General features: G+C 39.8%; 1 protein-coding gene across 2 annotated transcripts in view; it reads right to left on the bottom strand.

Annotated features, from left to right (window-relative positions):
* Positions 1-26,851, bottom strand: part of CNTNAP5 (contactin associated protein family member 5) — a 984,962-nt gene that overhangs the window by 737,949 nt on the left and 220,162 nt on the right. For both annotated transcript variants that reach the window (XM_061135035.1, XM_061135036.1), the window contains exon 2: positions 19,843-19,947. In XM_061135035.1, the coding sequence (XP_060991018.1) occupies positions 19,843-19,947 (105 nt within the window). The remainder of the gene's footprint in view (positions 1-19,842; positions 19,948-26,851) is intronic.

Raw genomic sequence — 26,851 nt, 5'->3', positions numbered from 1 at the left:
TGGAAGGAGAAGGGGAAAAAAGAGGATGAGATGGTTGGATGGCATAACCGACTCAATGGACATGAGTTTGAGTAAACTCTGGGAGTTGGTGATGGACAGGGAGGTCTAGCATGCTGCAGTTCATGGGCCTGGAAAGACTCAGACATGGCTGAATGGCTAAACTGAATTGAAACACACACAAACACACACACATACATATATACATATATATCAATATATAAATTTCCATTCTTTTTCAGATTATTTTCCCTTATATGTTATTACAGAATATTGCATAGAGTTCCCTGTACTAAATAATAATTCCTTCTTGATTATATATTTTATATATAGTAGTGGGTGGTGGTGGTTTAGTTGCTAAGTCCTGTATGACTCTTGTGACACCATGGACTGTACCCTACCAGGCTCCTCTGTCCATGAGATTTCCCAGGCAAGAATACTGGAGTGGGTTACCATTCCTTTCTCCAGGGGATATTCCTGACCCAGGGATCAAACTGACATTTTTTGCATTGGCAGGCAGATTTTTTTTAACACGGAGCCACCTGGGACGTCCCATATAGAGTAGTGTGTATGTGTTTACACTACATTTATCATTCCCTTCTAAGTTTCCCCTTTGGTAATCATAATTTTGATTTCCCACAGGTCAGTGAGTCTGTTTCTATTTTGTAAATAAGTTCATCTGTATCATTTTAATTGGCTTCCACATATAAGAGATATCTTGTGACATTTGTCTGTGTCTGTCTGACTTACTGAATTTAGTGTGATAAACTCTAGGTCTATCCATGTTTCTGCTAGTGGCATTATTTCATTCTTTTTATGGCTGAATAGTATTCCATTGTTGTATCTCTTTTTCTTCATCCATTCACCTGTTACTGAACACTTAGATTGTTTCCATGTTTTGGCTATTGAAAACAGCATTGCAATAAACATTGGGGTGCATGTATCTTTTCAAAATATGGTTTTCTCCAGGTGTATGTCCAGGAGCAGGATTGCTGGGTCATATGTTAGTTCTATTTTTAGTTTTTCAAAGAATCTCCATATTGTTTTCCACAGTGGCTGCACCAATTTACACTTGCACAAATAGTGTAGGAGGGTTTCCTTTTTTCCTTTTTTCCACATCGTCTCCAGCATTTATTGTTTGTAGATTTTTTCTTTTTTTGTCCTGATGATGGCCATTCTGACAGGTGTGAGGTGATAACTCATTGTAGTTTTGATTTTCATTTCTCCAATAATTAGATATGTTGAGCACATTTTCATTTGCCTTTTGATCATGTTGAGGCCAATTTGCAGGGAGAAAAAAAAAGAAAATCATAAGAGGAGCTTCATGTAAAAGAGGGAGAATTTGGATCCAAATGAGACCCGTTATCATAATTAAGGAATCTCTAGGAGCAATACATGGTGGAGGCAGGGGAGAGCTTGCACTCTCTGTGGGTTACTTAGTTTGGCTTCCTCAGAAGTCAACTAGGAGACATGGAGTTGAATATAAGCAGTTCACTTGGGAACTGGACCCTAGGAAGCCAGCTGAGGGTAATGGAGATGAGGCAGGGAAGAAAGGGAAGTTACTCCATGGTGCATCCACGAGCCAGCCAGCCCCATGGGGGAGCTCAATCCCACCGTGTAGGATGCACTTTGGCTTGTACCAACAAACCTGGAGGACGTTGGGGTCAAGTATTGATTGAATGTTCCTGGAGGGCATGGTCATGTTTAAGACATAGAAAGTCAAGACGGCAGAGAAGGGAAAGTGTTATTATTGAGGTCAGAACTGGTTCTGCGGGGGATGTCCTTAGGGTTCCACTCTGATCCCCTTCAGCAGATGGAGTCAATCTCCAGCTGTGTGCTCACTGACAGCTAGAACCGTCTGTTCCTTCTTCTAAATGTCTGCCTCCACTTCCAGTCCTAGTGTACCCCAATTATGGATGAGTACAAGGTTCTAAATGTTATTCCCACTGTCTCAAGGCAACTGATATTCACGGTGCAATCTGTGGTCTAGAACTTCCCCTTGGCATCCCTAGACTTCAGTTGAGATCACAATTCTTGCTAGCTTCCTCCACCACCTGCCATCTTCCAGCACAAACTGTCTCCAGAGATCATTGCCCCAGAAATAATTTGAACAGGAAGTCCCATCTCAGCTCCACTTCTAAGGTCTTGTTCTCGTAGTGAAGTGGTGAAGTCCAAGAAATACAGACGCTAACAGCCTTTGTGACAGTGTGTCTCCTTGGACACACCTGCTTGTATTTATGGAAGAGAGCTGTATTATTGCTTGGAAGGGTTCTGATACTCTTTACTTAGACAGTTTCTCTGTGATGTCCTGCTATAACTATGTTCCCTTATAAAGAGTGGAGCCATGAAGGTCCTCATGGAAGAGAAAAGTATCTCTGACTGCACATTTTAAAGTTCAGAAGTTACATAAGAAGTGAGAAAGGTAGGCAGGAGGATATTTGGAATTCCAAAAAATGTAAAGTTTGGTCCCAAGGAGGATATCTCACATTTATGCCCCTTACAGGACAAGGACTGATTCATATACACATAAAAACACTTTTAGATACTTAGGTAATTTTAGATACTTAGGTACTTTTAGATACTTAGGTGAGAGGGTCATGTATATCAAATGTGGAAAGATTCTAGAAATACACTGTTCAATATGGTAGCCACTAGCCACCTATATCTATTTAAATTTAATTTTACTTAAATGAAGACTTCGGTTCCTAAGTGGCATTAGCCATATTTCAATAGCCGTGTGTAGCCAGTGGCTGTTTTGTTAGGCAGCACAGTTATAGAATATCCAATCTTTCTATACATTTCTGTTGGCTAGCACTGTGTTAGAATTTCTCTTATAAAGTAGTGGAAGCTGAGCTCTATTTTAATTTGGCAAATCAATACAATTTAATTCTATCCATTGGCTGCTCAGACCTAGAGGATGTTTAGTGGATTATTTATTACTCATTTAATGATATATAATTATTGAGTTCCACCCATGAGTAAAGCAGTGTAGAAGATGGAGCAGACAGATAAGACACTCTGTTTTCAGACATATAGAGAAAACAAAAAACAAAGCAAAACAAAACAAAAAATGACTCATAAGATCTTCAAAGGGAAAATGGAGAAGTGAAACTGAAAGTCATTTAACACAGCAGACCTCATATTGTTGACATTGTCAATTAAAGCTCATCTTTCATGAGCAGCATGTGTTTTGAACAGCTGAATCTTGGTTTCCTGAGGCCATTTTGCTTGAAAGACGGTCCCTGGTCTAAGTCTTGTGTCTCAGTTGAAAGAGTCATTTTCTACTCTGTGACTTTGAGAAGTAATTTCTCTGCTTCTATGAAAATAGTATTGTTGATATCTACTTTACCAAGGATTAAGATAATATACGTCAACTCATAGATTTCATGACCATGGGCACAAAATAGTTAAGGAGTGTCATTGTTACCACAACAGTGTCATCTTGGATTCAAAGAAAAGAAAATAAACCCTCTGGCTTCAGTTCAAATTTCCATCAGGGAATTATTTCTTTGGTTGGTAATGTGCAAGATAGCCCAACAAAATAGCAAGGTAAATAGCTTAAGAGAAAGAGGTGAGAGAAGACACATCATCATGTATTCTCTTACTCCACATCATATGATTAGTCTAAGGCCAGTCAAGGTAGCCCCATCACTTTTGACTGTGGTTGGGTTTAAAAGTGAACAGAAAACCTGCTGGTGATGCAGTAGAAGAGTGATTGGGTGAGGTTGGGGCTGGGAAGAGTTCCACTGCCCCAAGCAGAGGTTCTTAGACCTTAGCACACCAGAATCACATAGAGAGCTTGGAAAAATAGAAATTTCTTGGTCCTCCTGCCAAAGTTTCTGACTCAGGTGGTATAGAATAAATATACATTTATTGTAGATTTAATCTGTAATAAATCTACATAAATATACAGAAAATCTACATTTTCTAATATATTCCTCGGTGATGCTCATTATACTGCTGTTCTGAGAAAGGACAATTTGATGGCTTAAAACCAAGTCATGGTCCCTTTGTTTCCAAGAACATTGATGTGTCTGGTCAACAGACTTTGGACAGCTTATTAGCTCCAGAATGATGTTTATACTGAGGATGACATCATTTAACTGAATTCATCAGGCCTGGAACCTGTCCTCATTGAGGACTAACTTTTATGTAGAGTAATAGATTTTATTTTTATTTCTTTTGAAAATGTAAAATAAAACACAGACATAGAAAAATCTCACCCAGCAAATATTTAGCTTAAATGATTTCTGGGTGAATACCCTTGTAACTACCACAATGTTCAAGAAATAGAAGTACAGACACTTCTCAATTTCCATGTGCCTAGTTCTAGTAATTTAGTATTTTTTAAACTAGTGAATTTTTCACACTAGTGAGTTTTCTCTCAGTAGTAAGCTTACTTACTAGAATGTAAGTTTACTTACACTCTAAATTACCCACAAAAATATATCCCAGGGGTAATAACTGATTGCTCTGGATATATTTGTGGAAGACATTTATTAGAAGTAAGTTCTTAGAAAAACAAATGATAAAGCTTATTTTATAAAATATTGACTTTTATCAAAAATATATATTGATTAGAAAAATAAAACCCAGATATAATCAACTGACTGCACAACTGAATGCTATAAGTCAGATAAGTGTAGTTTGAAGCACTGGGAATAGGCCCTAGGGAAAGAAGAACCATAGGATAAGGGGCATTTAAATTTGAATCCTAGAGAAAGATGAATTCAACGTTCGTATAAACTATTCTGCTTCCTTAGCATTGGTTATGTGTCACCATTTTCAGCCCATATGGTGGATTCAGTTCAGTTCAGTTTAGTTCAGTCGCTCAGTCATGTCCGACTCTTTGTGACCCCATGAACTGCACCACACCAGGCCGCCCTGCCCATCACTAACACCCGGAGTCTAACTAAACCCAAGTCCATTGAGTCGGTGATGCCATCCAACCATCTCATCCTCTGTCGTCTCCTTCTCCTCCTGCCCTCAACATTTCCCAGCATCAGGGTCTTTTCAAATGAGTCAGCTCTTTGCGTCAGGTGGCCAAAGAATTGGAGTTTCAGCTTCCGCATCAGTCCTTCCAATGAACACCCAGGACTGATCTCTTTTAGGATGGACTGGTTGGATCTCCTTGCAGTCCAAGCGACTCTCAAGAGTCTTCTCCAACACCATAGTTCAAAAGCATCATTCTTCAGCACTCGGCTTTCTTTATAGTCCAACTCTCACATCCATACGTGACTACTGGAAAAACCATAGCCTTGACTAGACAGACCTTTGTTGACAAAGTAATGTCTCTGCTTTTTAATATGCTATCTAGTTTAGTCATAACTTTCCCTCCAAGGAGTAAGCATCTTTTAATTTCATGGCTGCAATCACCATCCATAGTGATTTTGGAGCCCAGAAAAATAAAGTCAGCCACTGTTTCCAGTGTTTCCCCATCTATCTGCAATGAAGTGATGGGACCAGAAGCCATGATCTTAGTTTTCTGAATGTTGAGCTTTAAGCCAACTTTTTCACTCTCCTCTTTCACTTTCTTCAAGAGGCTTTTTAGTTCTTCTTCACTTTCTGCCATAAGGGTGGTGTCATCTGCATATCTGAGGTTATTGATATTTCTCCTGGCAATCTTGATTCCAGCTTGTGCTTCCTCCAGCCCAGCGTTTCTCATGATGTACTCTGCATATAAGTTAAATAAGCAGGGTGACAATATACAGCCTTGACGTACTCCTTTTCCTATTTGGAACCAGTCTGTTGTTCCATGTCCAGTTCTAACTGTTGCTTCCTGACCTGCATACAGGTTTCTCAAGAGGCAGGTCAGGTGGTTTGGTATTCCGATCTCTTTCAGAATTTTCCACAGTTTATTGTGATCCACACAGTCGAAGGCTTTGGCATAGTCAATAAAGCAGAAATAGATGTTTTTCTGGAACTCTCATGCTTTTTTGATGATCCAGTGGATATTGTCAATTTGATCTCTGGTTCCTCTACCTTTTCTAAAACCAGCTTGAACATCTGGAAGTTCACAGTTCACGTATTGCTGAAGCCTGGCTTAGAGAATCTTGAGCATTACTTTATTAGCATGTGAGATGAGTGCAATTGTGCAGTAGTCTGATCATTCTTTGGGATTGCCTTTCTTAGGGACTGGAATGAAAACGGACCTTTTCCAGTCCTGTGGCCACTGCTGAGTTTTCCAAATTTGCTGGCATATTGAGTGCAGCACTTTCACAGCATCATCTTTCAGAATTTGAAATAGCTCAACTGGAATTCCATCACCTCAATAGCTTTGTTCATGGTGATGCTTCCTAAGGCCCACTTGACTTCACATTCCAGGATGTCTGGCTCTAGGTGAGTGATCACACATCGTGATTATCTGGGTTGTGAAAATCTTTTTTGTACAGTTCTTCTGTGTATTCTTGCCACCTCTTAATATCTTCTGCTTCTGTTAGGTCTCTATCATTTCTGTCCTTTATTGAGCCCATCTTTGCATGAAATGTTCCCTCGGTATCTCTAATTTTCTTGAAGAGATCTCTAGTTTTTCCCATTCTATTGTTTTCCTCTATTTCTTTGCATTGATCAATGAGGAAGGCTTTCTTGTCTTTCCTTACTATTCTTTGGAACTCTGCATTCAAATGGGTATATCTTTCCTTTTCTCCTTTGCTTTTCGCTTCCCTTCTTTCTGCAGCTATTTGTAAGGCCTCCTGAGATAGGCATTTTGCCTTTTTGCATTTTTTTTCCCTTGGGGATGATACTTATTCCTGTCTCCTATATATCATGAACCTCCATCCATAGTTCATCAGGCACTCTGTCTATCAGACCTAGTCCCTTAAATCTTTTTCTCACTTCCACTGTATAGTCATAGGGATTTGATTTAGGTCATACCTGAATGGTCTAGTGGTTTTTTCCACTTTCTTCAATTTCAGTCTGAATTTGGCAATAAGGAGTTCATGATCTGAGCCACAGTCAGCTCCCAGTCTTGTTTTTGCTGACTGTATAGAGCTTTTCCATCTTTGGCTGCAAAGAATATAATCAATCTGATTTTGGTGTCGACCATCTGGTGATGTCCACGTGTAGAGTCTTCTCTTGTGTTGTTGCAAGAAGGTGTTTGCTATGACCAGTGCGTTCTCTTGGCAAAACTCTGTTAGCCTTTGCCCTGCTTCATTCCGTACCCCAAGGTCAAACTTGTCTGTTACTCCAGGTGTTTCTTGACTTCCTACTTTTACATTCCTGTCCCCTATAATGAAAAGGACATTGTGTGTGTGTGTGTGTATGTGTGTGTGTGTGTGTGTTAGTTCTAGAAAGTCTTGTAGATCTTCATGGAACTGTTCAACTTCAGTTTCCTCAGCGTTGCTGGCCAGGGCATAGACTTGGATTACAGTGATATTGAATGGTTTGCCTTGGAAACGTACAGAGATCATTCTGTCGTTTTTGAGATTGCATCCAAGTACTTCATTTCGGACTCTTTTGTTGACTCTGACAGCTACTCCATTTCTTCTCTGGGATCCCTGCCCACAGTAGTAGGTATAATGGTCATCTGAATTAAATTCACCCCTTTCAGTCCATCTTAGTTCGCTGATTCCTAGAATGTCGATGTTCACTCTTGTCATCTCCTGTTTAACCACTTCCAACTTGCCTTAATTCATGGACCTAACATTCCAGATTCCTATGCAATATTGCTCTTTACAGCATTGAACCTTGTTTCTATCACCAGTCCCATACACAACTGCATGTTGTTTTTGCTTTGGCTCCATCCCTTCATTCTTTCTGGACTTATTTGTCCACTGATCTCCAGTAGCATATTGGGCACCTACCAACCTGGGAAGTTCATCTTTCAGTGTCTTATCTTTTTGCCTTTTCATACTTTCATGGGGTGGATTCAGTAATCCTTATCTCATCTTTATAAAATTTATTTATTTATTTATGTTTCTTAGCTGATCTTTTTTTAATACTATTTCCACAATGTCTTAGGTAAAAGCCATCTTCTAGAGTAATTGAGCAAATGAATTGCTTGTTAGACAACAAGAGTATCCACCAAACAATACACTGTTCAAATGCAACTTCTTTCCAGTTGGGTGTGACATTCATTGTCAATACAGTAGTATACTGCCAATCACTAGACAAATATATGTCTTGAGTTGTCCAGTTCTTAATTTCACTACTATATGTTTAAGTTGCAATGTTTTAAGTTAAGTAAGAGCAGGAAACTAATGATTTGCAGAGCTTGTCATTTTGCAAATTATTAGCTTAGCAACATCAGATTCGTGATTCACTGACTAGCATGTTAAAGGTTGCCTCGTAGAAATAATAGCAAATTGGCTTTTCAAGAGAAGTGATCAGTCACAGGAGCAAAATAAAGGTTGAATTGCGTGGTTTATGCATTACTTTTGTTTTGGCAAATAATGATGTTTAGAGTCATAGAAACAGCATATCATTAGTGAGCAAAAGTATTCATATGATTCGTCCTTTCCCTCTTAACATAATTTAATTTTGCAATGATCCTGCCTAAATAGAGAGAGGGTCATCACATTGTATTTGTCTACATTTGAGACAAGGTCCCAAGGCTCCTATTAAATAGCAGAAGATTTCTATGCTGTACTTTCAATGATCCATAGCTGTCCTCCTAAGAGAAGAGGCCTAGGGCATTATTTAAATATGTAGGTCAGGTTAGTTTTGCCCACAGGCATATTACACAGTATGATTTTTCAGGGCCATGGAGTTTATGTCTCTCTTTCTTCCTTGATACCTGAATATCCAGTCTTTGTGGTTAAAATACCGACAACCCTAGTTGAAATGCCAAAATTACCTGAAAGGATTGACTATTGTGTCAACAACACTTCTATTTAAACCAAGAGCTCAGATAAACATAAATAAAGACATTAGTGAACATGAGGCAGACAGATTCAGGTGCAAGTCTTACTAACAGTTAGCTGTATATCCTTAGGTCAGTGACTTGACCTCTCTGAATCTCTTTCCTAATCTTTAATAACAATACCAACTATCTTAGAGTACTGACATGATGATAAAAATAAAGCTAAGGGTTTTATTTCTCAGCATGATTCCCTATTTATAATGACTTAGCCAAACTTGATTAAGAATTGAAAGAGGGACATTTTCAGGTATGGACCAGCACAATGCATCTCAAATTCAAATATGTGACTGCAACAAATTTTAAAGCACAGGTTCAGATCCAGAAGTTTTGGAGGAGACTCTGAGAGTCTATATTTGCAACAAGCTCCCAGGTGATGCCCATGTTAGTATGCAGAGTCCGCACTTGGAGAAGAGAGTGTGCATATAAGGCAACAAAGGCAAGCATAGAACCTCATGTCTGCCATGCCTGGGGGCAGTCAGGACAGGAGAAGAAGAAAAAAGAAAAGGTGCTGAAAAAAAGGAGAGAGCCCTTCGAAGGGAAAAAGTAGAATGCAATGACACACTGCTGTACACCACACTGTCTTTTTGAACAGATCAGACCATACCAACATCATGTCTGGCTTAATCAATTTAGTTGGAGACTAGTACTATCTTTGGCAAGCAGGCATTGTAATGCTGCCAGTAAAATTGGGTCCCCTGGATTGTCACCTAGCTATCTGGGACAAGTCCCCAGACAGCTGACATCCTGCTAATTGTGAGGACCCTGATTCCTGAATTGTTCCCAATTCACATCTCCTCAGGAGGGACCAGACACCGAAATGAAAATCAGCATCCCAAAGACCTTCAATGGTCCTTAGCTTTTTGCAACCCAAACACTGCCAAAGGGGGAAAGAAGAAATGTGTATTGATTCTGTGCTAAAGGGAGGCAAGATTTTGAAGCCTCTCCATTCCTCCATGAGCCTAGGAAGCTGAAAATGCTCTGATAAAAAAATAAAAGAAAGGAAGCAAATTCTCCATGGCAACAGAATTGTCATGCCAGAAACACAATCTCAACTTACACAGGCAAGCATCTCAAAAATACACTGAATGAGGAAGAAGAGCTAAAATTTCAACTAAAATGATGAATGTGATTGTTTGCAAACTTCTATTGGTGGTGGGGGGAGGGAAGGATGGGAAAGAAAAATACAAATCTCTCCTCTCATGGGGTCAGAGACGTCTGTTCCTGTTTGTCTTCTCATCACATGGAGTGATGTAAAAATTTCTCCTCTCTCTCAAGTGGGTCTAACCCACAGCCCAGCAGCTTCATGCTGTGTCACCAGCTCCCATGTTCCCTGCTGACACTAAGGATTTCTCACAGCCCAGTCAACTTTAAGCCCAGATCAAAAGATTTCTTGCCACAAAACAAATCACATTTGACAAAGTCAGATCCCTCCTAAGCCACAAGTATACAGATTGACCTGGCAGCCTCCATTAATGGTGATCTGATCCCCAGTTTAATGCTTTTTGTCATTTCTTTCAAAAGTAATTAGTTCTCTTTTTCGCTTGTTCTTTCTTTGTGTGTGGGTGAAATGTGAGGAGTGTATGAAAGTGAGAGAGCAAACATCCCATTTGGCCAATTTCTTCCTTAGATGAGATACCAGTGTGAAGACTACTAGAGTGGGTTTTAACCATCTATTCTCCCTCCTGGTCCAATGAGTTGCCCAGATCTCAACAATCACAGCAGTATCTAAGGTCAAAGCCTGTTTCCATGGGTGAGTTTTCTAACAGAAAGATGCGTTTGTCACCAACAGAACTCAGACTTGCTTTACTCACAGTCTGAGGGTACCCATCAGCACACCTTTCCTATACTTTTCAACTTTTGAGTTGATCTTTGCTTCAGATATGACAGCTTTACCAGATGTGCCTCCTTTTTTCCTGGTGTAGGTCAGAATGTGCATGCTTGAGTTCTGAGCACACCAGAGGTGAAGTGGTCTTTCACTGCCTATGTTGAGTGTATGCCAAAGATGTATACGATTCCCAGGGGATGTGGCAGTTTTACATGGTGTCTGAGGACTTGCAAGGGGCTTATCTTTGTGAAACAGTTCATCAGTGAGGACCCAGGAGGTTGCCACTGGGCACACTCATTTCAATGAGACAGTCTTAGCTCTACAGAAGTCAAGGATTTTACAAAGTGGATTCATCTGCCACAGAAAACTAGCAAGTTCCTTGACAAATGCACAGAAGGCTAAATGAGATAGAGTAGAAGGAATTCGTGAAATCTTGGGATAAGTGAGTTAATGAATGAGTGAATGAAGTATATTAAAAGAAAATCTAAAACTTGGAAATCAGAAAAGAGTTGCAATTTGTCCTTTCAACATTATCTTGGGGCAATTTTTAACAAGTCTACTCAAGGATTGCTTAATTCTCAAGGAGAATGTTCATGTCATTTGGTTTTGCTATTCACTAACTTATTAGACCTTAGATATTATGAAAAGTGAAGTCGCTCAGTCGTGCCCAACTCTTTGCGACCCCATGGACTGTAGCCCAACAGACTCCTCCATCCATGGAATTTTTCAGGCAAGAGTCCTGGAATGGGTTACCATTTCCTTCTCCAGGGGATCTTCCTGACCCAGGGATTGAACCCAGGTCTCCCATATTGCAGGCATATGCTTTACCATCCCAGTCACCAGGAAAGCCCTAGATATTATGAAGTTGCATGTTAACTCATCTATGTTTGTCAAATAGAGAAGCAAAACCCCATCATTTTTATTATCCTGTAAGACATCAACTTGTTTTGTATCCATCTAGAGGTTTTATTCTAGTATTCTTTTTTTTTTTTTTGCTCGCTGTGCCATAACATTTTTGTCTATGAAATCAAGATAATAACAATAATAATACCCACATGGAGAGTAATTGTAGAATTAAGTTGATATGCCTTAATGACTTTGAACAGTGATGGCTCATGGTGAATGCTAAGTATATTGTTGTGATTTTTAGCTGTGTGCTGGTAGACAAAAGCTGCTCACAGAAGGATTACTAACTAGGCACAGGATCCATCCATACACAGAGGGGCCAAACCTGATAATGACAATACTAGTAGCTCAGTCATGTTCGATTCTTTGCAACTCTAGACTGTAGCCCACCAGGCTTCTCTGCCCGTGGAATTTTCCAGGCAAGAATACTATAGTGGGTTGCCATTTTCTACTCCAGGGGATCTTCCTGATTCAGGAATCGGACTAGTGTCTCTTGTGCTAAATAACTGCGAGCAGTAATTATTTAGCATCTGGCTGCAAATTTGCTGTTGAAAACACTATATGGAGAATTCAAATTGAAATTAAGATGTTCTTTGAAATTTCCTTGTGTTGATGCATCCGACATTATCCTATATTTCAAATCAAGTGGGACAGTTTGCTCTTTTGGGTAAATTTGATGTTTTTCGTTTTCTAAAAAAAAAAAAAAAAAAGTTTTAAAGGAGGACATGTAAAAAAAAAGGGTTCATTAGACAGGGCTCTACTTCTAGACCAGATGGCACAAAAGTCTGTTTTTCAGTTCAGTTCAGTTAAGTCGCTCAGTCGTGTCCAACTCTTTGTGACCCCATGAACCATAGCATGCCAGGCCTCCCTGTCCATCACCAACTCCCGGAGTTCACCCAAACGCATGTCCATTGAGCTGGTGATGCCATCCAGTCATCCCATCCTCTGTCGTCCCCTCTCCTCCTGCCCTAATCTTTCCCAGCATCAGGGTCTTTTCCCATGAGTCAGTTCTTTGCATGAGGTGGCCAAAGTATTGGAGTTTCAGCTTCAGCATCAGTCCTTCCAATGAACACCCAGGACTGATTTCCTTTAGGATAAACTGGTTTGATCTCCTTGCAGTCCAAGGGGCCCTTAAGAGTCTTCTCCAACACCACAGTTCAAAAGTGCCAATTCTTTGGCTCTCAGCTTTCTTTATAGTCCAACTCTCACATCCATATGTGACCACTGGAAAAAGCATAGCCTTAAATAGACAGACCTTTGTTGACAAAGTAATGTCTCTGCTTCTCAATATGCTGTCTAGGTTAGTCATAACTTTCCTTTTAAGTCTGTTTTTAGGAGGCAAATTATTACTTTATGGTAATATTTTTCAATGTAAGTTAAATATTGCAATTTTCTCAATTTTCTAAACTTTATTTTAGAAAATAAATAAAAAAATCTTAATAACATTACCATAAAATTCTATATAATATTTTTAGTATAACTTTTATTATAATTATACTATGATACTTGTTTTCTATGTATGTATTATACATATGCATGTATATGTACACATAATACTATACACACCCATATATGCATACATGTATATGCATTGTATATTTATCCTATTGCATATGGGTTGTGTATACACACACACATATATATATGTACACACTAGCTTTATGTATGTATAAAACTAACCATGCATATGTCTACCTTTCTCTCTATGTATATATATGACTCTATGTATTATATCCAATCATATGTGTTAACTCACCTTATATATCCTACAATATACATATGTGTATGTATAAAATGCACACAATACATCAATTATATTGTGTATATAAATATATAGGACTTCCCAGGTGACACAGTCCTGATAAGAATATGTCTGCCAATGCAGAAGTCACAAGAGACACTAGCTCTATCCCTGGGAGGAAGATCCCCTGGAATAGGAAATGGCAACCCACTACAGTATTTTTGCCTGGAAAATTCCATGGACAGAGAGGATCCTGGTGGGCTACAGTCCATGGAATTGCAAAGAATTGGACACGAGTGAGTACATGCATACACATACATAGATATATAAATATGTATATGACAAAATAATAAAATCAATATTATCACTAACCACAAATGTTAGCTATTCATTATACGATAATTTGTGCTATCCATGTATACTTTTTTTGAGTAGGGTATGTGTCTATTTTTATCAGCTATGTGCCAGAGTTTTAGCACAGAACCTAGCACATAGTAGGTATTCAAGATATGTTATTCACAAATTCCTTCAGTATAGCAACCTTTAACTCTTGTTGCATTTTAGAATCACTTGGAAAGCTTGTGTTCATTTTATTTATCAATATTTGTTATTGGGTCCCATCCCAGACTATTCAGAATATCTGGGAGGTGGGACTCAGCATTGCTACTTATAAAGCTCATTGGTTGCTCAGCTGGTAAAGAATCTACTTGCAATGCAGGAGACCCTGGGTTGATTCCTGGGTCAGGAAGATCCCTGGAGAAGGGATAGGCTACCTCCTCTAGTATTCTTGGGCTTACCCTGGTGACTCAGATGGTAAAGAATCTGCCTGCAATGCAGGGGACCTGGGTTGGATCCCTGGGTTGGGAAGACCCCCTGGAAGAGGGCATGGCAACCCACTCCAGTATTCTTGCCTGGAGAATCCCCATGGACAGAGGAGCCTGGTGGGCTACAGTCCATGGGGTCACGAAGAATGGGACATGACTGAGCGACTAAGCACATAGGTTATTCAGACGTCCAGCCATGAATGGGAACTAGTAAGTTACTGTCTCCTTGAGTCTGCGTTTAACTTCCACTAAGGGTAACAGTTGGCCTGGTGAAGGAAGGGAAGCTGTCAGCCCTGGGAGCTGTGCTGGATGGTGGCTTCTAGACCAATGCATCCCGACTCTCTGACTGTATCTCTGGCATGGTCTTCCTGATTCAGACTCTACCTGGGAGAAGAAGAAAAGTCAGTTCCCTCTCTGCCTACGCTTGTGCTAGCCTTGGGCTCAGGCACCCAGATTCCCCTGTAAGCAGGATAATATACTGGAGCAGAGACATGTGTGTTCTGTCAATATCCATTCATAAGGGTGGGTGCGGTGGGGGAGCGGACCTATTACCAGATTCACAGCTTCCCCAGAAACTCCCGAGAAGCTACCGAGACCATCATGTCCTTCTGCCACTGCACAATTGGGTGGGACTAAGATTAAGTCTGGCTCAGGATGCCCTGTGGACGAGCCTGTATTAAAATCTGCCAGATATCCCCAGGTGGTCCAGTGGATAAGAATCTGCCCTCCAGGAAAGGGGAACCGGGTTCTATCCCTGGTTGGGGAAGATTCCACATGCCCTGGAGCAACTAAAGCCATGTGCCACAACTACCGAGCCTGCATGTCCTAGAGCCCATGCTCTGCAACAAGGGAAGCCACTCCAATGAGAAGCCAGGGAACTGCAACTAGAGAAAGCCCACAGAGAGCAGTGAAGACCCAGTGCAGTCAAAGATAAATAAATAAAACTTGCCAACCTGTGTTTCTTACTGAAATGATAAGTGAATCTCCCTGTCAGGTGACCCTGTCAGGTGTCACTACCCTGAAGTGAAAAGGAACTTTTGAATATGTGAGTCTGTTCTCTGCGTGCACATGAGGCTTTAAGGCAGGTGTTACTGGTCCACTCTACAGATGAAAGAAACTGGGTTGAGAGCAGGCAAGTGACTTGCAGTTGCTCACAGAACCTGTAAGCAAATACTATCTTCACAATTTAAGCTCTCTCAGACTAGTTCCTGAACACCCCCTCCCCCCCTTTTTTTTTCTGATACACCCCTCTTTAACCTGTGTTAAAAAATCAATTTGCTAGTGTGGTGGTTAGGAGCAAAATTGTGAATTCAGATGACTTAAATTGAAGTACATACATTTTCCCTTCTTAATCTCATGATTTAAGCACCTTATGCAAACTTGGGGAGACCCCACCTCCAAGGTAAGAGAAACCCAAGTAAGATGGTAGGCACTGAGAGAGGGGATCAGATGGCAGACAGAATGAAACCACAATCACAGACAACTAGCCAATCTGATCACATGGACCACAGCCTTGTCTAACTCAATGAAATAGCCATGCCGTGTGGGGCCACCCAAGATGGCCGGGTCATGGCGGAGAGGTCTGACAGAATTGGTCCACTGGAGAAGGGACTGGCAAACCACTTCAGTATTCTTGCCTTGAGAACCCCATGAATAGTATGAAAAGGAAAAAAGATAGGAAACTCAAAGATGAACTCCCCAGGTTGGTAGGTGGCCAATATGCTACTGGAGATCAGTGGAGAGATAACTCCAGAAAGAATGAAGGGATGGAGCCAAAGAAAAACAACACCAAGTTGTAAATGGGACTGGTGATGGAAGCAAGGTTCAATGCTGTAAAGAGCAATATTGCATTGGAACCTGGAATGTTAGGTCCATGAATCGAGGCAAATTGGAAGCGGTCAAACCGGAGATGACAAGAGTGAACATTAACATTCTAGGAATAAGTGAACTAAGATGGACTGGAATGGGTGAATTTAACTCAGATGACCATTATATCTACTACTATGGGCAAGAATCGTTAGAAGAAATGGAGTAACCATCATAGTCAACAAAAGAGTCTGAAATGCAGTACTTGGATGAAATCTCAAAAACGACAGAATGATCTCTGTTCGTTTCCAAGGCAAACCATTCAATATCATGGTAATCCAAGTTTATGCCCTGGCCAGTAATGCTGAAGAAGCTGAAGTTGAACAGTTCTATGAAGACCTACAAGACCTTCTAGAATTAAGACCCAAAAAAGATGTCCTTTTCATTATAGGGGACTGGAATGCACAAGTAGAAAGTCAAGAAACACCTGGAGTAACAGGCAAATTTGGCCTTGGAGTACGGAATGAAGCAGGGCAAAAGCTAATAGAGTACTACCAAGAGAATGAACTGGTCATAGCAAACACCCTCTTCCAACAACACAGAGAAAACTACACATGGACATCACCAGATGGTCGACACTGAAATCAGATTGATCATATTCTTTGCAGCCAAAGATGGAGAAGCTCTATACAGTCGGCAAAAACAAGACTGGGAGCTGACTGTGGCTCAGATCATGAACTCCTTATTGCCAAATTCAGACTGAAATTGAAGAAAGTAGGGAAAACCACTAGATCATTCAGGTATTACCTAAATCAAATCCCTTCTGATTATACAGTGGAAGTGAGAAATAGATTTAAGGCACTAGATCTGATAGACAGAGAGCCTGATGAACTATGGACAGAGGTTCGTGACATTGTACAGGAGACAGGGAGCAAGACCATCCCCAAGAAAAAGAAATGCAAAAAAGCAAAATGGCTGTCTGAGGAGGCCTTACAAATAGTTGTGAAATGAAGGGAAGTGAAAAGCAAAGGAGAAAAGGAAAGATACTCCCATTTGAATGCAGAGTTCCAAAGAATAGCAAGGAAAGACAAGAAAGCCTTCCTCATTGATCAATGCAAAGAAATAGAGGAAAACAATAGGATGGGAAAAACTAGAGATCTCTTCAAGAAAGTTAGAGATACCAAGGGAATGTTTCATGCAAAGATGGGCATAATAAAGGACAAAAATGGTAGGGACCTAACAGAAGCAGAAGATATTAAAAAGAGGTGGCAAGAATACACAGAAGAACTGTACAAAAAAGATTTTCACAACCCAGATAATCACGATGTGTGATCACTCACCTAGAGCCAGACATCCTGGAATGTGAAGTCAAGTGGGCCTTAGGAAGCATCACCATGAACAAAGCTATTGAGGTGATGGAATTCCAGTTGAGCTATTTCAAATTCTGAAAGATGATGCTGTGAAAGTGCTGCACTCAATATGCCAGCAAATTTGGAAAACTCAGCAGTGGCCACAGGACTGGAAAAGGTCCGTTTTCATTCCAGTCCCTAAGAAAGGCAATCCCAAAGAATGATCAGACTACTGCACAATTGCACTCATCTCACACGCTAGTAAAGTAATGCTCAAGATTCTCTAAGCCAGGCTTCAGCAATACGTGAACTGAGAACTTCCAGATGTTCAAGCTGGTTTTAGAAAAGTTAGAGGAACCAGAGATCAAATTGACAATATCCACTGGATCATTGAAAAAGCAAGATAGTTCCAGAAAAACATCTATTTCTGCTTTATTGACTATGCCAAAGCCTTCGACTGTGTGGATCACAATAAACTGTGGAAAATTCTGAAAGAGGTGGGAATACCAGACCACCTGACCTGCCTCTTGAGAAACCTGTGTGCAGGTCAGGAAGCAACAGTTAGAACTGGACATGGAACAACAGACTGGTTCCAAATAGGAAAAGGAGTACCTCAAGCCTGTATATTGTCACCCTGCTTATTTAACTTATATGCAGAGTACATCATGAGAAATGCTGGGCTGGAGGAAGCACAAGCTGGAATCAAGATAGCTGGGAGAAATATCAATAACCTCAGATATGCAGATGACACCACCCTTATGGCAGAAAGTGAAGAAGAACTAAAAAGCCTCTTGAAGAAAGTGAAAGAGGAGAGTGAAAAGTTGACTTAAAGCTTAACATTCAGAAAACTACGATCATGACAACTTGTCCCATCACCTCATGGGAAATAGATGGAGAAACAGTGGAAACAGTGTCAGACTTTATTTTGGGGGGCTCCAAAATCACTGCAGATGGTGATTGCAGCCATGAAACTAAAAGATGCTTACTCCTTGGAAGGAAAGTTATGACCAACCTAGATAGCATATTAAAAAGCAGAGACATTACTTTGCCAATAAAGGTCTGTCTGGTCAAGGCTATGGCTTTTCCAGTGGTCATGTATGGATGTGAGAGCTGGACTGTGAAGAAAGTTGAGCACTGAAAAATTGATGCTTTTGAACTGTGGTGTTGGAGAAGACTCTTGAGAGTCGCTTGGACTGCAAGGAGATCCAACCAGTCCATCCTAAAAGAGATCAGTCCTGGGTGTTCATTGGAAGGACTGATGCTGAAGCTGAAACTCCAATACTTCGGCCGTCTCATGCGAAGAGTTGACTCATTGGAAAAGACCCTGATGCTAGGAGGGATTCGGGGCAGGAGGAGAAGGGGATGACAGAGGATGAGACGGCTGGATGGCATCGCCGGCTTGATGGACTTGGGTTTGAGTAAACTCTGGTATTTGGTGATGGACAGGGAGGCCTGGCATGCTGTGATTTATGCGGTTGCAAAGAGTCGGACATGACTGAGTGACTGAACTGACTGACTGACTGAACTGAACAAATTAAATCATTCTTTGCTTTATAAAAACAATATCAATATCATTACAGTGAATTAGGACTTGACTCCCAAATATAAAGATGGATCAACATTGGAAAACTTACTAATGTGATTGTATATATAAATGGGATATATAAATCAATATACATAGAAATATATATAAATCAATATAATATATATATAACTTTACATATATATATTTACCTTTTTTATATATATTTACCTCATATATAAGTCAATTATTGTGAAGTCTACTAGACCAGTGTACCTCTTGAAACTGCACAAAAATACTTTTTTCAATTAGAAAAAGACTCTAGTGAGTTCACTAGATGTGTAAATAAATATCATCAGATATTTAAAACTTTTGGAAATTAAAAAAATGAACTATAGAACAATATATATATATTATAAATATGATTTAGGTATATCTGTCTAGATATCCATCACCATATTTGTTAAAGGTATTTCACATAATATTAGTTAAAGCTATCTGCTCTTCCTTTGCTCATATATTGTAAGAATACACAGTCAACTTTTAAGCATAGCTGTCTCCAGAGGGTAGCATTACTTATTTTTGAATTTAAAAGCTTTCACTTAATATTGTTTTATATTTTTAAAACTATGAACAGTTAGTTATTTTATTGTAAAAATTAAAACTACTGAATAAAACCTTGATAGATTTCATTCTTGTTATGATCAAATGTTATAATAATATATTTGATAGCTATTTATTTTGATGCATGAAATATAAAAATAAAGCAAATTAAAAAAATTTTTTCACAAAAGGCCTCTTAGGATAATCAAAGAGAAATAAGGTGGATTTAGGGGAACAGTAACCAGTGTACTTTGAATATGCATTATGTGCTGGGAAGCATGGTTTTATTCCATTTTAATCTCTCTGTACCCATTCTTTTCTTGAACACTGCTCTTGGACATGATTCCAGCACATTGAGAGGTCTGTGTGCTTATTCAGCACTTGCCTTTAGAGTTTGCCACCTACTTACCAACTCTTCGGTTGAGCTGAGCTGGGCTGTGAGTCCCAGTGAGGTCTGAGGAGCTGGAAAAAGCCATTGGAGAGAGCAAGGATGCTAACGGGTCATCACAGTTGTCTAAAACAAAAGAGGAGAGAGAGAGAAAAATTCATTAGTGAGAAGTATTTCAAAAGGAGAGGACTCAAGGAATTCACCACCACTACTTATTGTCTTCCTGCTCTCAACAAGGTTGGTACCCGTCCTTTCCATGTGGTATTTCATCTCCTCCTCACAAGAACCTTGAAAAGACTAACGTTAAATCTCTTTCACAGTTGGGGAAACTCAAGTTCAGTCATGTTTAGTAGTTTGTCCAAGGTCAGAAATCTAGACAATAGTGTGGCCAGAATTTTGCCCAGACTTGTCTAACTCAAAATCCAACTATTGCTTCATTTCTTTAATCAGCCCCTTGAGCAACGTCTCAAGTCATGCCCAGTGAGCTTCTTTTATAAGGAGGAGACTATTTAAGATGGGAACACCGTTTATTCTCTCATCTTCAGCTTCTAAAGACTCTTATTTATAATAGTTCTATCTAGAGGGACACAATAATTCACTCCCAGTTGCATGAAATTCTTTGGAAAATGAGTTCCTAAATTTAATAATTCATATCTGTTATATGAAAGAATAGAGAATAGTCCTCAATCTGGTACAACCTTGAATGTGACATTTCCTTCAGTAGCTACCCTTCCAGTCTTCCCTAAATGTGGTAGATAGGCTTTCTAGGTCTTCTTTGATCCTGCTCAGATGGTGGGCATGGACAGGAATGTGGTCTTGACAATGTAGATATTCTCCTCTGATTGCCCTGACTATTCAATCCCGCGTACAGGACTCTTCTCTTCACTAGAATATTGGCCATCTAAAGAGTTAGTTTTTAGGGGCTTCCCAGATGGTGCTAGGGGTAAAGAACCTGCCTGCCAATGCAGAAGGTGTAAGAGACAGGGTTTGATTCCTGGGTCAGGAAGATCCCTTGGAGGAGGAAATGGTAACCCACTCCAGTATTCTTGCCTGGAGGTTCTGCATGAACAGAGGAGCCTGGTGGGCTACAGTCCATGGCGTGGCAGAGAGTTGGACATGACTGAGGGACTTAGCATACAAACAGTTTGCAATAATTCATTTATTTGCATTCACCAACAGGTCACAAACTCTTTGGGGGATCTTAGCAAATAATCTGACATGTAATAGGCTTTCAATAAAGGTTTATGCAAAGAATGAAATCAGTGAGTAAGGAAAGGAATGAAGAAATGAAGGAATAAATCAATCAATCCACATCACAGTACCAAAATTCTTACCACTTTTTTTGTACAATTGATCTTAAAGAACCCTCCAAAATGAGTCCATGAAATCTATATATACCTCAGTCAAAACAAGTTTGAAACATGTTATTCCGTTTGAAGATCAACTTCATGGTATCAAAGGCTCTCAGGAAGAGCTGAGTTGACATTTTTAAAAGGAAATGTACATACGATTATGAGGTTGCTTGTTTACCCAGCAAATTCTTAGCAGTATTTCATCTAATTGCATGAAAATTAATGAGAAACATAAGGATTGGATTTTTAGTTGTTCAATGTGTTAAAAAAAAAATCAACTGGCAAATTATATTTCAAGTTTTTCCCAAACACAAATGTTTGAAAAATATTTTGAGGTATTTGACAAACACAAAATAGAGCCAGAATCAAACTGAAGAGTAATAATACAAAAATCAGAGGTAAGAACAACTCTGGAGTTATGGTCATTCTGCAAACAGAAAGCAGAACTCAGGGGCCACCTTACTGAAGGCTAAGATGCAGCTGAGGCGGATGCATGTACCCCTCCAACACACTTGTCCAGAAACATGAATCTGCTACTGTATTTAATGTTAGTAAACAATTTGAACATAATGGAAATATTCCATTTGCTTATGCTGGTTTTATCATCAGGAAACCAATGAATGCCAAAGCTTGAGCCCAACTGGACCTGAGCCCCAGAGGAATATACTAAACACGTGCACACACACACACACACATGAAACTCCACAAAGCATTTCTCTTTGAAGCTATGTTATGAACCTTACCCACAACAGTAGTTACAGCTTCCTCCAATTTCAGATAACATCCCTCCACTCCATCTGGACATGACTGAGTGGCTAACACACACATAACCCTTCCAAATAACTCACAACCCTTCTAACATCCACTTCTGAAGCAAATTGAAGAACTTTCAAAAGCCAAGAGCCGTATTTATTAGGGCTTCACTGGTGGCTCAGACAGTAAAGCATCTGCCTAAAATTCAGGAGATAAGTGTTCGATCCCTGGGTTGGGAATGTCCCCTGGAAAAGAGAATGGTTACACACTCTAGTATTCTTGCCTGGAGAATTCCATGGACAGGGGAGCCTGGAAAGTCTAGTCCATGAGACTCTGATGCTGGGAAGGATTGAGGGCATGAGGAGAAGGGGGTGACAGAGTCTGAGATGGTTGGACAGTGTCATTGACTCAATGGACAAGAGTTTGAGCAAACTCCGGAAAATAGTGAAGGACAGGGAAGCCTGGTGTGCTGCATTTTATGTGGTCACAAAGAGTCAGACATAACTTGGCAACTGAACAAGTTTTTATTCTAGTAGTTATGCATTTCTTAAACATATAACATGTGTAAAACACTGTTACCATTTTTTTCAATTTTTTAAATTGATGAATAGTGGATTTGCAATGTTGTGTTAATTCCTGCTGTACAGAAAAGTGATTCAGTTGTACGTATACCTATACATTACTTTTTATATTCTTTTTCATTATAGTTTATTATACAGTAGGATCTTGCTGTTACTGCTAACATTTTTATTAGATCTTTTATGAATTTTTTTCATGTGTCACTGATGACATTTTTGAGTATTGTGCTTCCTAATCCCACTTTTTCCCCTAAGTGAAGTGATCTAATCTAAACTGATCTAATCATTTCAATGTAATTCAACCCAATAAATATTTATAGGGTCCCACTTTATGCTTGACCTTATGTAGGCATTGGGGATACATTTGAGTAAAACTGAATCTCAGACTTCAAGGAGCTCAGAGACCACTTAAAAATATGAAGACATAAACAAATTCAATAAATGGATGAGACAGTTGAGGAAAATTTCACCAGTATTACACCCAAGTCAGTTTCATGGGTACCCAGTGGCTCAGACGTCCAGGGAAGTGGTCTTTCTCATCTCTTCCACCCCCGTGCAGTGAGGGCCCTTCACCAGGTCTCGGGAGAAGCATTCATACCCACTGGCCTCCTGACACCAGTGACTACTGCTCCATGGCCCAGTTCCTTTTCTGAAATGTACCTTCCTTATATCCCCATTTGTGGGGGTCAATGTTCCCACTTTGGGAATTGGTAAACCCGTTGAAAACAAATTGTGCTAATAGAAAGGTCCAGAGGAGATTCTTCAGGACACCTTTTCTCATGCACCCAGGACATTGCAGTGGCTTTTAGAAAATGAGACTGAGCTTTTGCTCTCCTATCTCTGAAAGTGATGAGAATGGGAAAGTTTCCAATCAGAAATGAAGAAAGACCTTCCCTCTCAGGCCAATAAGTACTTCCCTTTTTCTTCTCTATATCAAATGAACAGACCTGACAACTCACCTAAACTGAAAATAGACCAGGACTCAAATTGGTAATCAAATTACCCTTTGTCATTAGGAATTAAGAATTTGTTTATATAAGCATTCCCAATCCAGAAATGTGCATTATTTTTAGACCTGTCCTAAACAGGGGAAGGGCTTCCTTGGTGGCTCAGATGGTAAAGAATCTGCCTGCAATGCACAAGACCCAGGTTCAATTCCTGGGTCAGGGAGAAGGGAAAGGCAACCCACTCTAGCATTCTTGCTTGGAGAATTCCATTAACAGAGGAGACTGGTGATGGGCTACAGTCCCTGGGGTCTCAAAGAGTCAGACACAACTGAACCACTAGCACACACACAAACAGGAGAAACAATACAGCAAAAATGAGGACAGCATGGCTGACACTTAAATAACATGGGTTTGAAGAGTATGGTTCCACTTATACCAGATTTTTTTTAGAGAGAAGTATACTTTTTATCTTTTTTTGAGTTTTAAGACTTAATATATAGTTTCTAAAAACATAATTATTTTGTATTGGAGTGTAGCTGACTCACAATGTTATTTTAATTTCAGGTGTACACCAAGGTGATTCAGGTATGCATACACGTGTACCATTTCCAAATTCTTTTCCCATTTAGGTTATTAGAGGGTTTTTTTTTCCCCCCAATAAGTATGAAGTACAGTGCTGCAAGTCCACGGTTGGTTGAAAACATAGATGCAGAATCTGATTTTCCCAATGTGTTGGGGGTACTCAGCCCTCTACCCACATTCTTCAAGAGTGAACTGTAATTAATTTTTAGAAAATTCCACCTTTGGGACTGCTTGGGATTGTGGACAGTGTCGGGATGACTAAGGCTGCAAGCTTCCCATTCTAGACTGGTTTCTTCTCTTGCCTTGGTGACTCCAGAAAATATATTCCAATTCAATGAGCCCACAAAATTGACTCATCTCTGCCACATCTAGCCACAGAATCACTTTACAGATGGAATGAGAAGAGATGGACAAAGTTCCCTTTAAAAGATAAGGTACAGAATGAGCCCAGGAAACAGTATATTAATTGTGTGTAATATCTGCTTGCAATCCAGAGCAACCGTTTTCAACAATTTTATTCCTGGGAATCTCGTGTCTATGTTGCAAAACCTGCACAAGAATTGATGTCACCAGAAGCTCTTTGCACTGAAGGTTTGTGGTCAACCTGAAGAGAGGAAGGAAAGGAAGTGGAAGGGAGAGAAGGGTTGAAAACAGCACTGCACGAGGCAGTCCTTCCCTTCTGCGGATTGGCAGCCTTCCCGAGACTGGGCGATCGCAGTAAACACATGGCAGGGGAGGGAAGACACAAAGCACCATCTGCTTCACCATCCCTTCGGGCTTTAAATAAGCAGGCCCATGTTGTTGAATTTCAGGCACCACTCATGTCTCAGCCTTCTGACAGTGTGTTTGCATGCTAAATCCATCAGTCGGTACTTCCGAAAGTGTGGTGGATGTTTATCTGTATTTACAGGAAGAGAGAGGAGAGGGTGAAGAAATTTGAGGAGGGAGAGAGATGTTTGAAATGTAGGAGGAACATAAGGCAAGACTAAAAGTCAGGTTTCCTGTGGAACACGGAAACTGAGAGACACCATGACTAGTTTTCTAGAAATGATCCGTGCTTCACAGATCCATTGGCATAGTAGAATATTTTCAAAATATTCCCTGAAAAAGACCATTCAGAGATGTGCTGCAAAAATCAGGGGAAATTAAAGCCCTAGTTAAAATGCAAACTTCTATTCATGTTTTCGGAGCCTCTCTGGTGGCTCAGCGGTGAAAAATCTGCTCGTCAATGCATGAGACATGGGTTCAACCCCAGGTCAGGAAGATCCCTTGGAGAAGGAAATGACAACCCACGCCAGTATTCTTGCCTGGGAAAACCCATGGACAGAGGAGCCTGAAGGGCTTCAGTCCATGGAGTCACAAAAGAGTCAGACACAGTTTAGCGACGGAACACCAACAATTCACATTTCTGTTCTTCATTTTTCTTCAACAGATAACTTTATGGTTATCTTGTTTTCTTTTACACCATAAAGGCCACCTCGAAATGCATCTCAAGCTTAGGGAGATAAAAATCCGTAAGTATAAATGTGACCATTCGTATTATAACATTCAACTCTTCCCGTCAATGGGTGTTGGATACTCCTAGTCCTGTTTGCAAATGATGTAGCTCTACATTCACAGACTGAGATGATGTTAAAACCAGAAAGAAACTCTGAAAATAAGGAGTTCAAGCCCTTCAACTACAAATGAGGACCTCCGGGTGTACGAGATGACAGGCCTGCTTAGGACTGGTCAGTTAATTAACAGACTGGCTTGGGTGGAAATTCAGGCTTCCTCAACCCCAGATGGTGACCACTAGGTCAGAATATGCCAGCTGTGCGTAAGTCTGGTAAGCATTAGTTGTATCATTCTTCATAGCGTTTGTTTTAACAAATGATTTATTTTCTGCTAAAGGAAGGGTATAGTTTTTCTGGATAACAGAAAAACTTTGAAGAATAGTGTATAATTTTCATAAGAATTTGCATTTCTTCTCACTTATTCTTGCCTTCTTTACTTCTTTGACACTCCTCCAAAAAGGGGGAGGAAAGCCCACAAAGGGAGACCAAGTGAAAGAAATGTATCTGTTTCCTTATTAATATTTGCAGGCATATTCATGGGAAGCATTTTCTTTGATATTTTTAATTGGAAGAAGTGGGGATAGTTTTCCCCTCAATATACATGTATGTGTAAATATTAAAGGTTTTCTTTGACATTAATTAAAAGGTAAAGGCACAAAAGAGAGTTCTGCATAAATATGATATTTACACAGCTTCTGAGAAATTATCATTGACTCTTTAAGATGGTTCTACTTTAAGTAATGTTTTTGTTTGCCAATGTATATTTTTATTCATTATTATTAAAATACCAATAGAGTTACAGATGGTAACTGAAGTTAAATTGTGAACATCGCCTTGATTACCAGAGTAAATTGTCTGTATATGGGGATTTGGAGCTTAAGGGATTCACTATTTATAGGTGAGATAAAATTCCTCTTAGCATTACACATTAATGGCCCACTTTGTTTAAAAGACATAAAGCAGGCGTTTTGTATAGTGCCGACAATGAGGCTTAGAAGTGTCAATTCATGCTTTTAGCTTCATTTGTTTTTTTACCTTGTTACCTATAATTTCACTTAGCAAGCAACAAAAATAAATACTCTAATACTACTCTTGACTCTGATCCTCCCCATTTTCCACAGTGAAATCCTAAAAGATAAATTACTCTAAAATGCACAGACCAAGAAACATGGCTCTCTGAAATGAATCATGAAAGGAAGGTCAAACCCTCTTTATCCTGACATCCATCTCCACCGTAATACCGTTCTACTTGCCTTTTGATT

This window comes from Dama dama, chromosome 33, assembly GCF_033118175.1.
Source record: "Dama dama isolate Ldn47 chromosome 33, ASM3311817v1, whole genome shotgun sequence".
Classification (NCBI taxonomy): Eukaryota; Metazoa; Chordata; class Mammalia; order Artiodactyla; family Cervidae; genus Dama; species Dama dama.
This window is presented reverse-complemented; position numbering and strand designations above follow the sequence as displayed.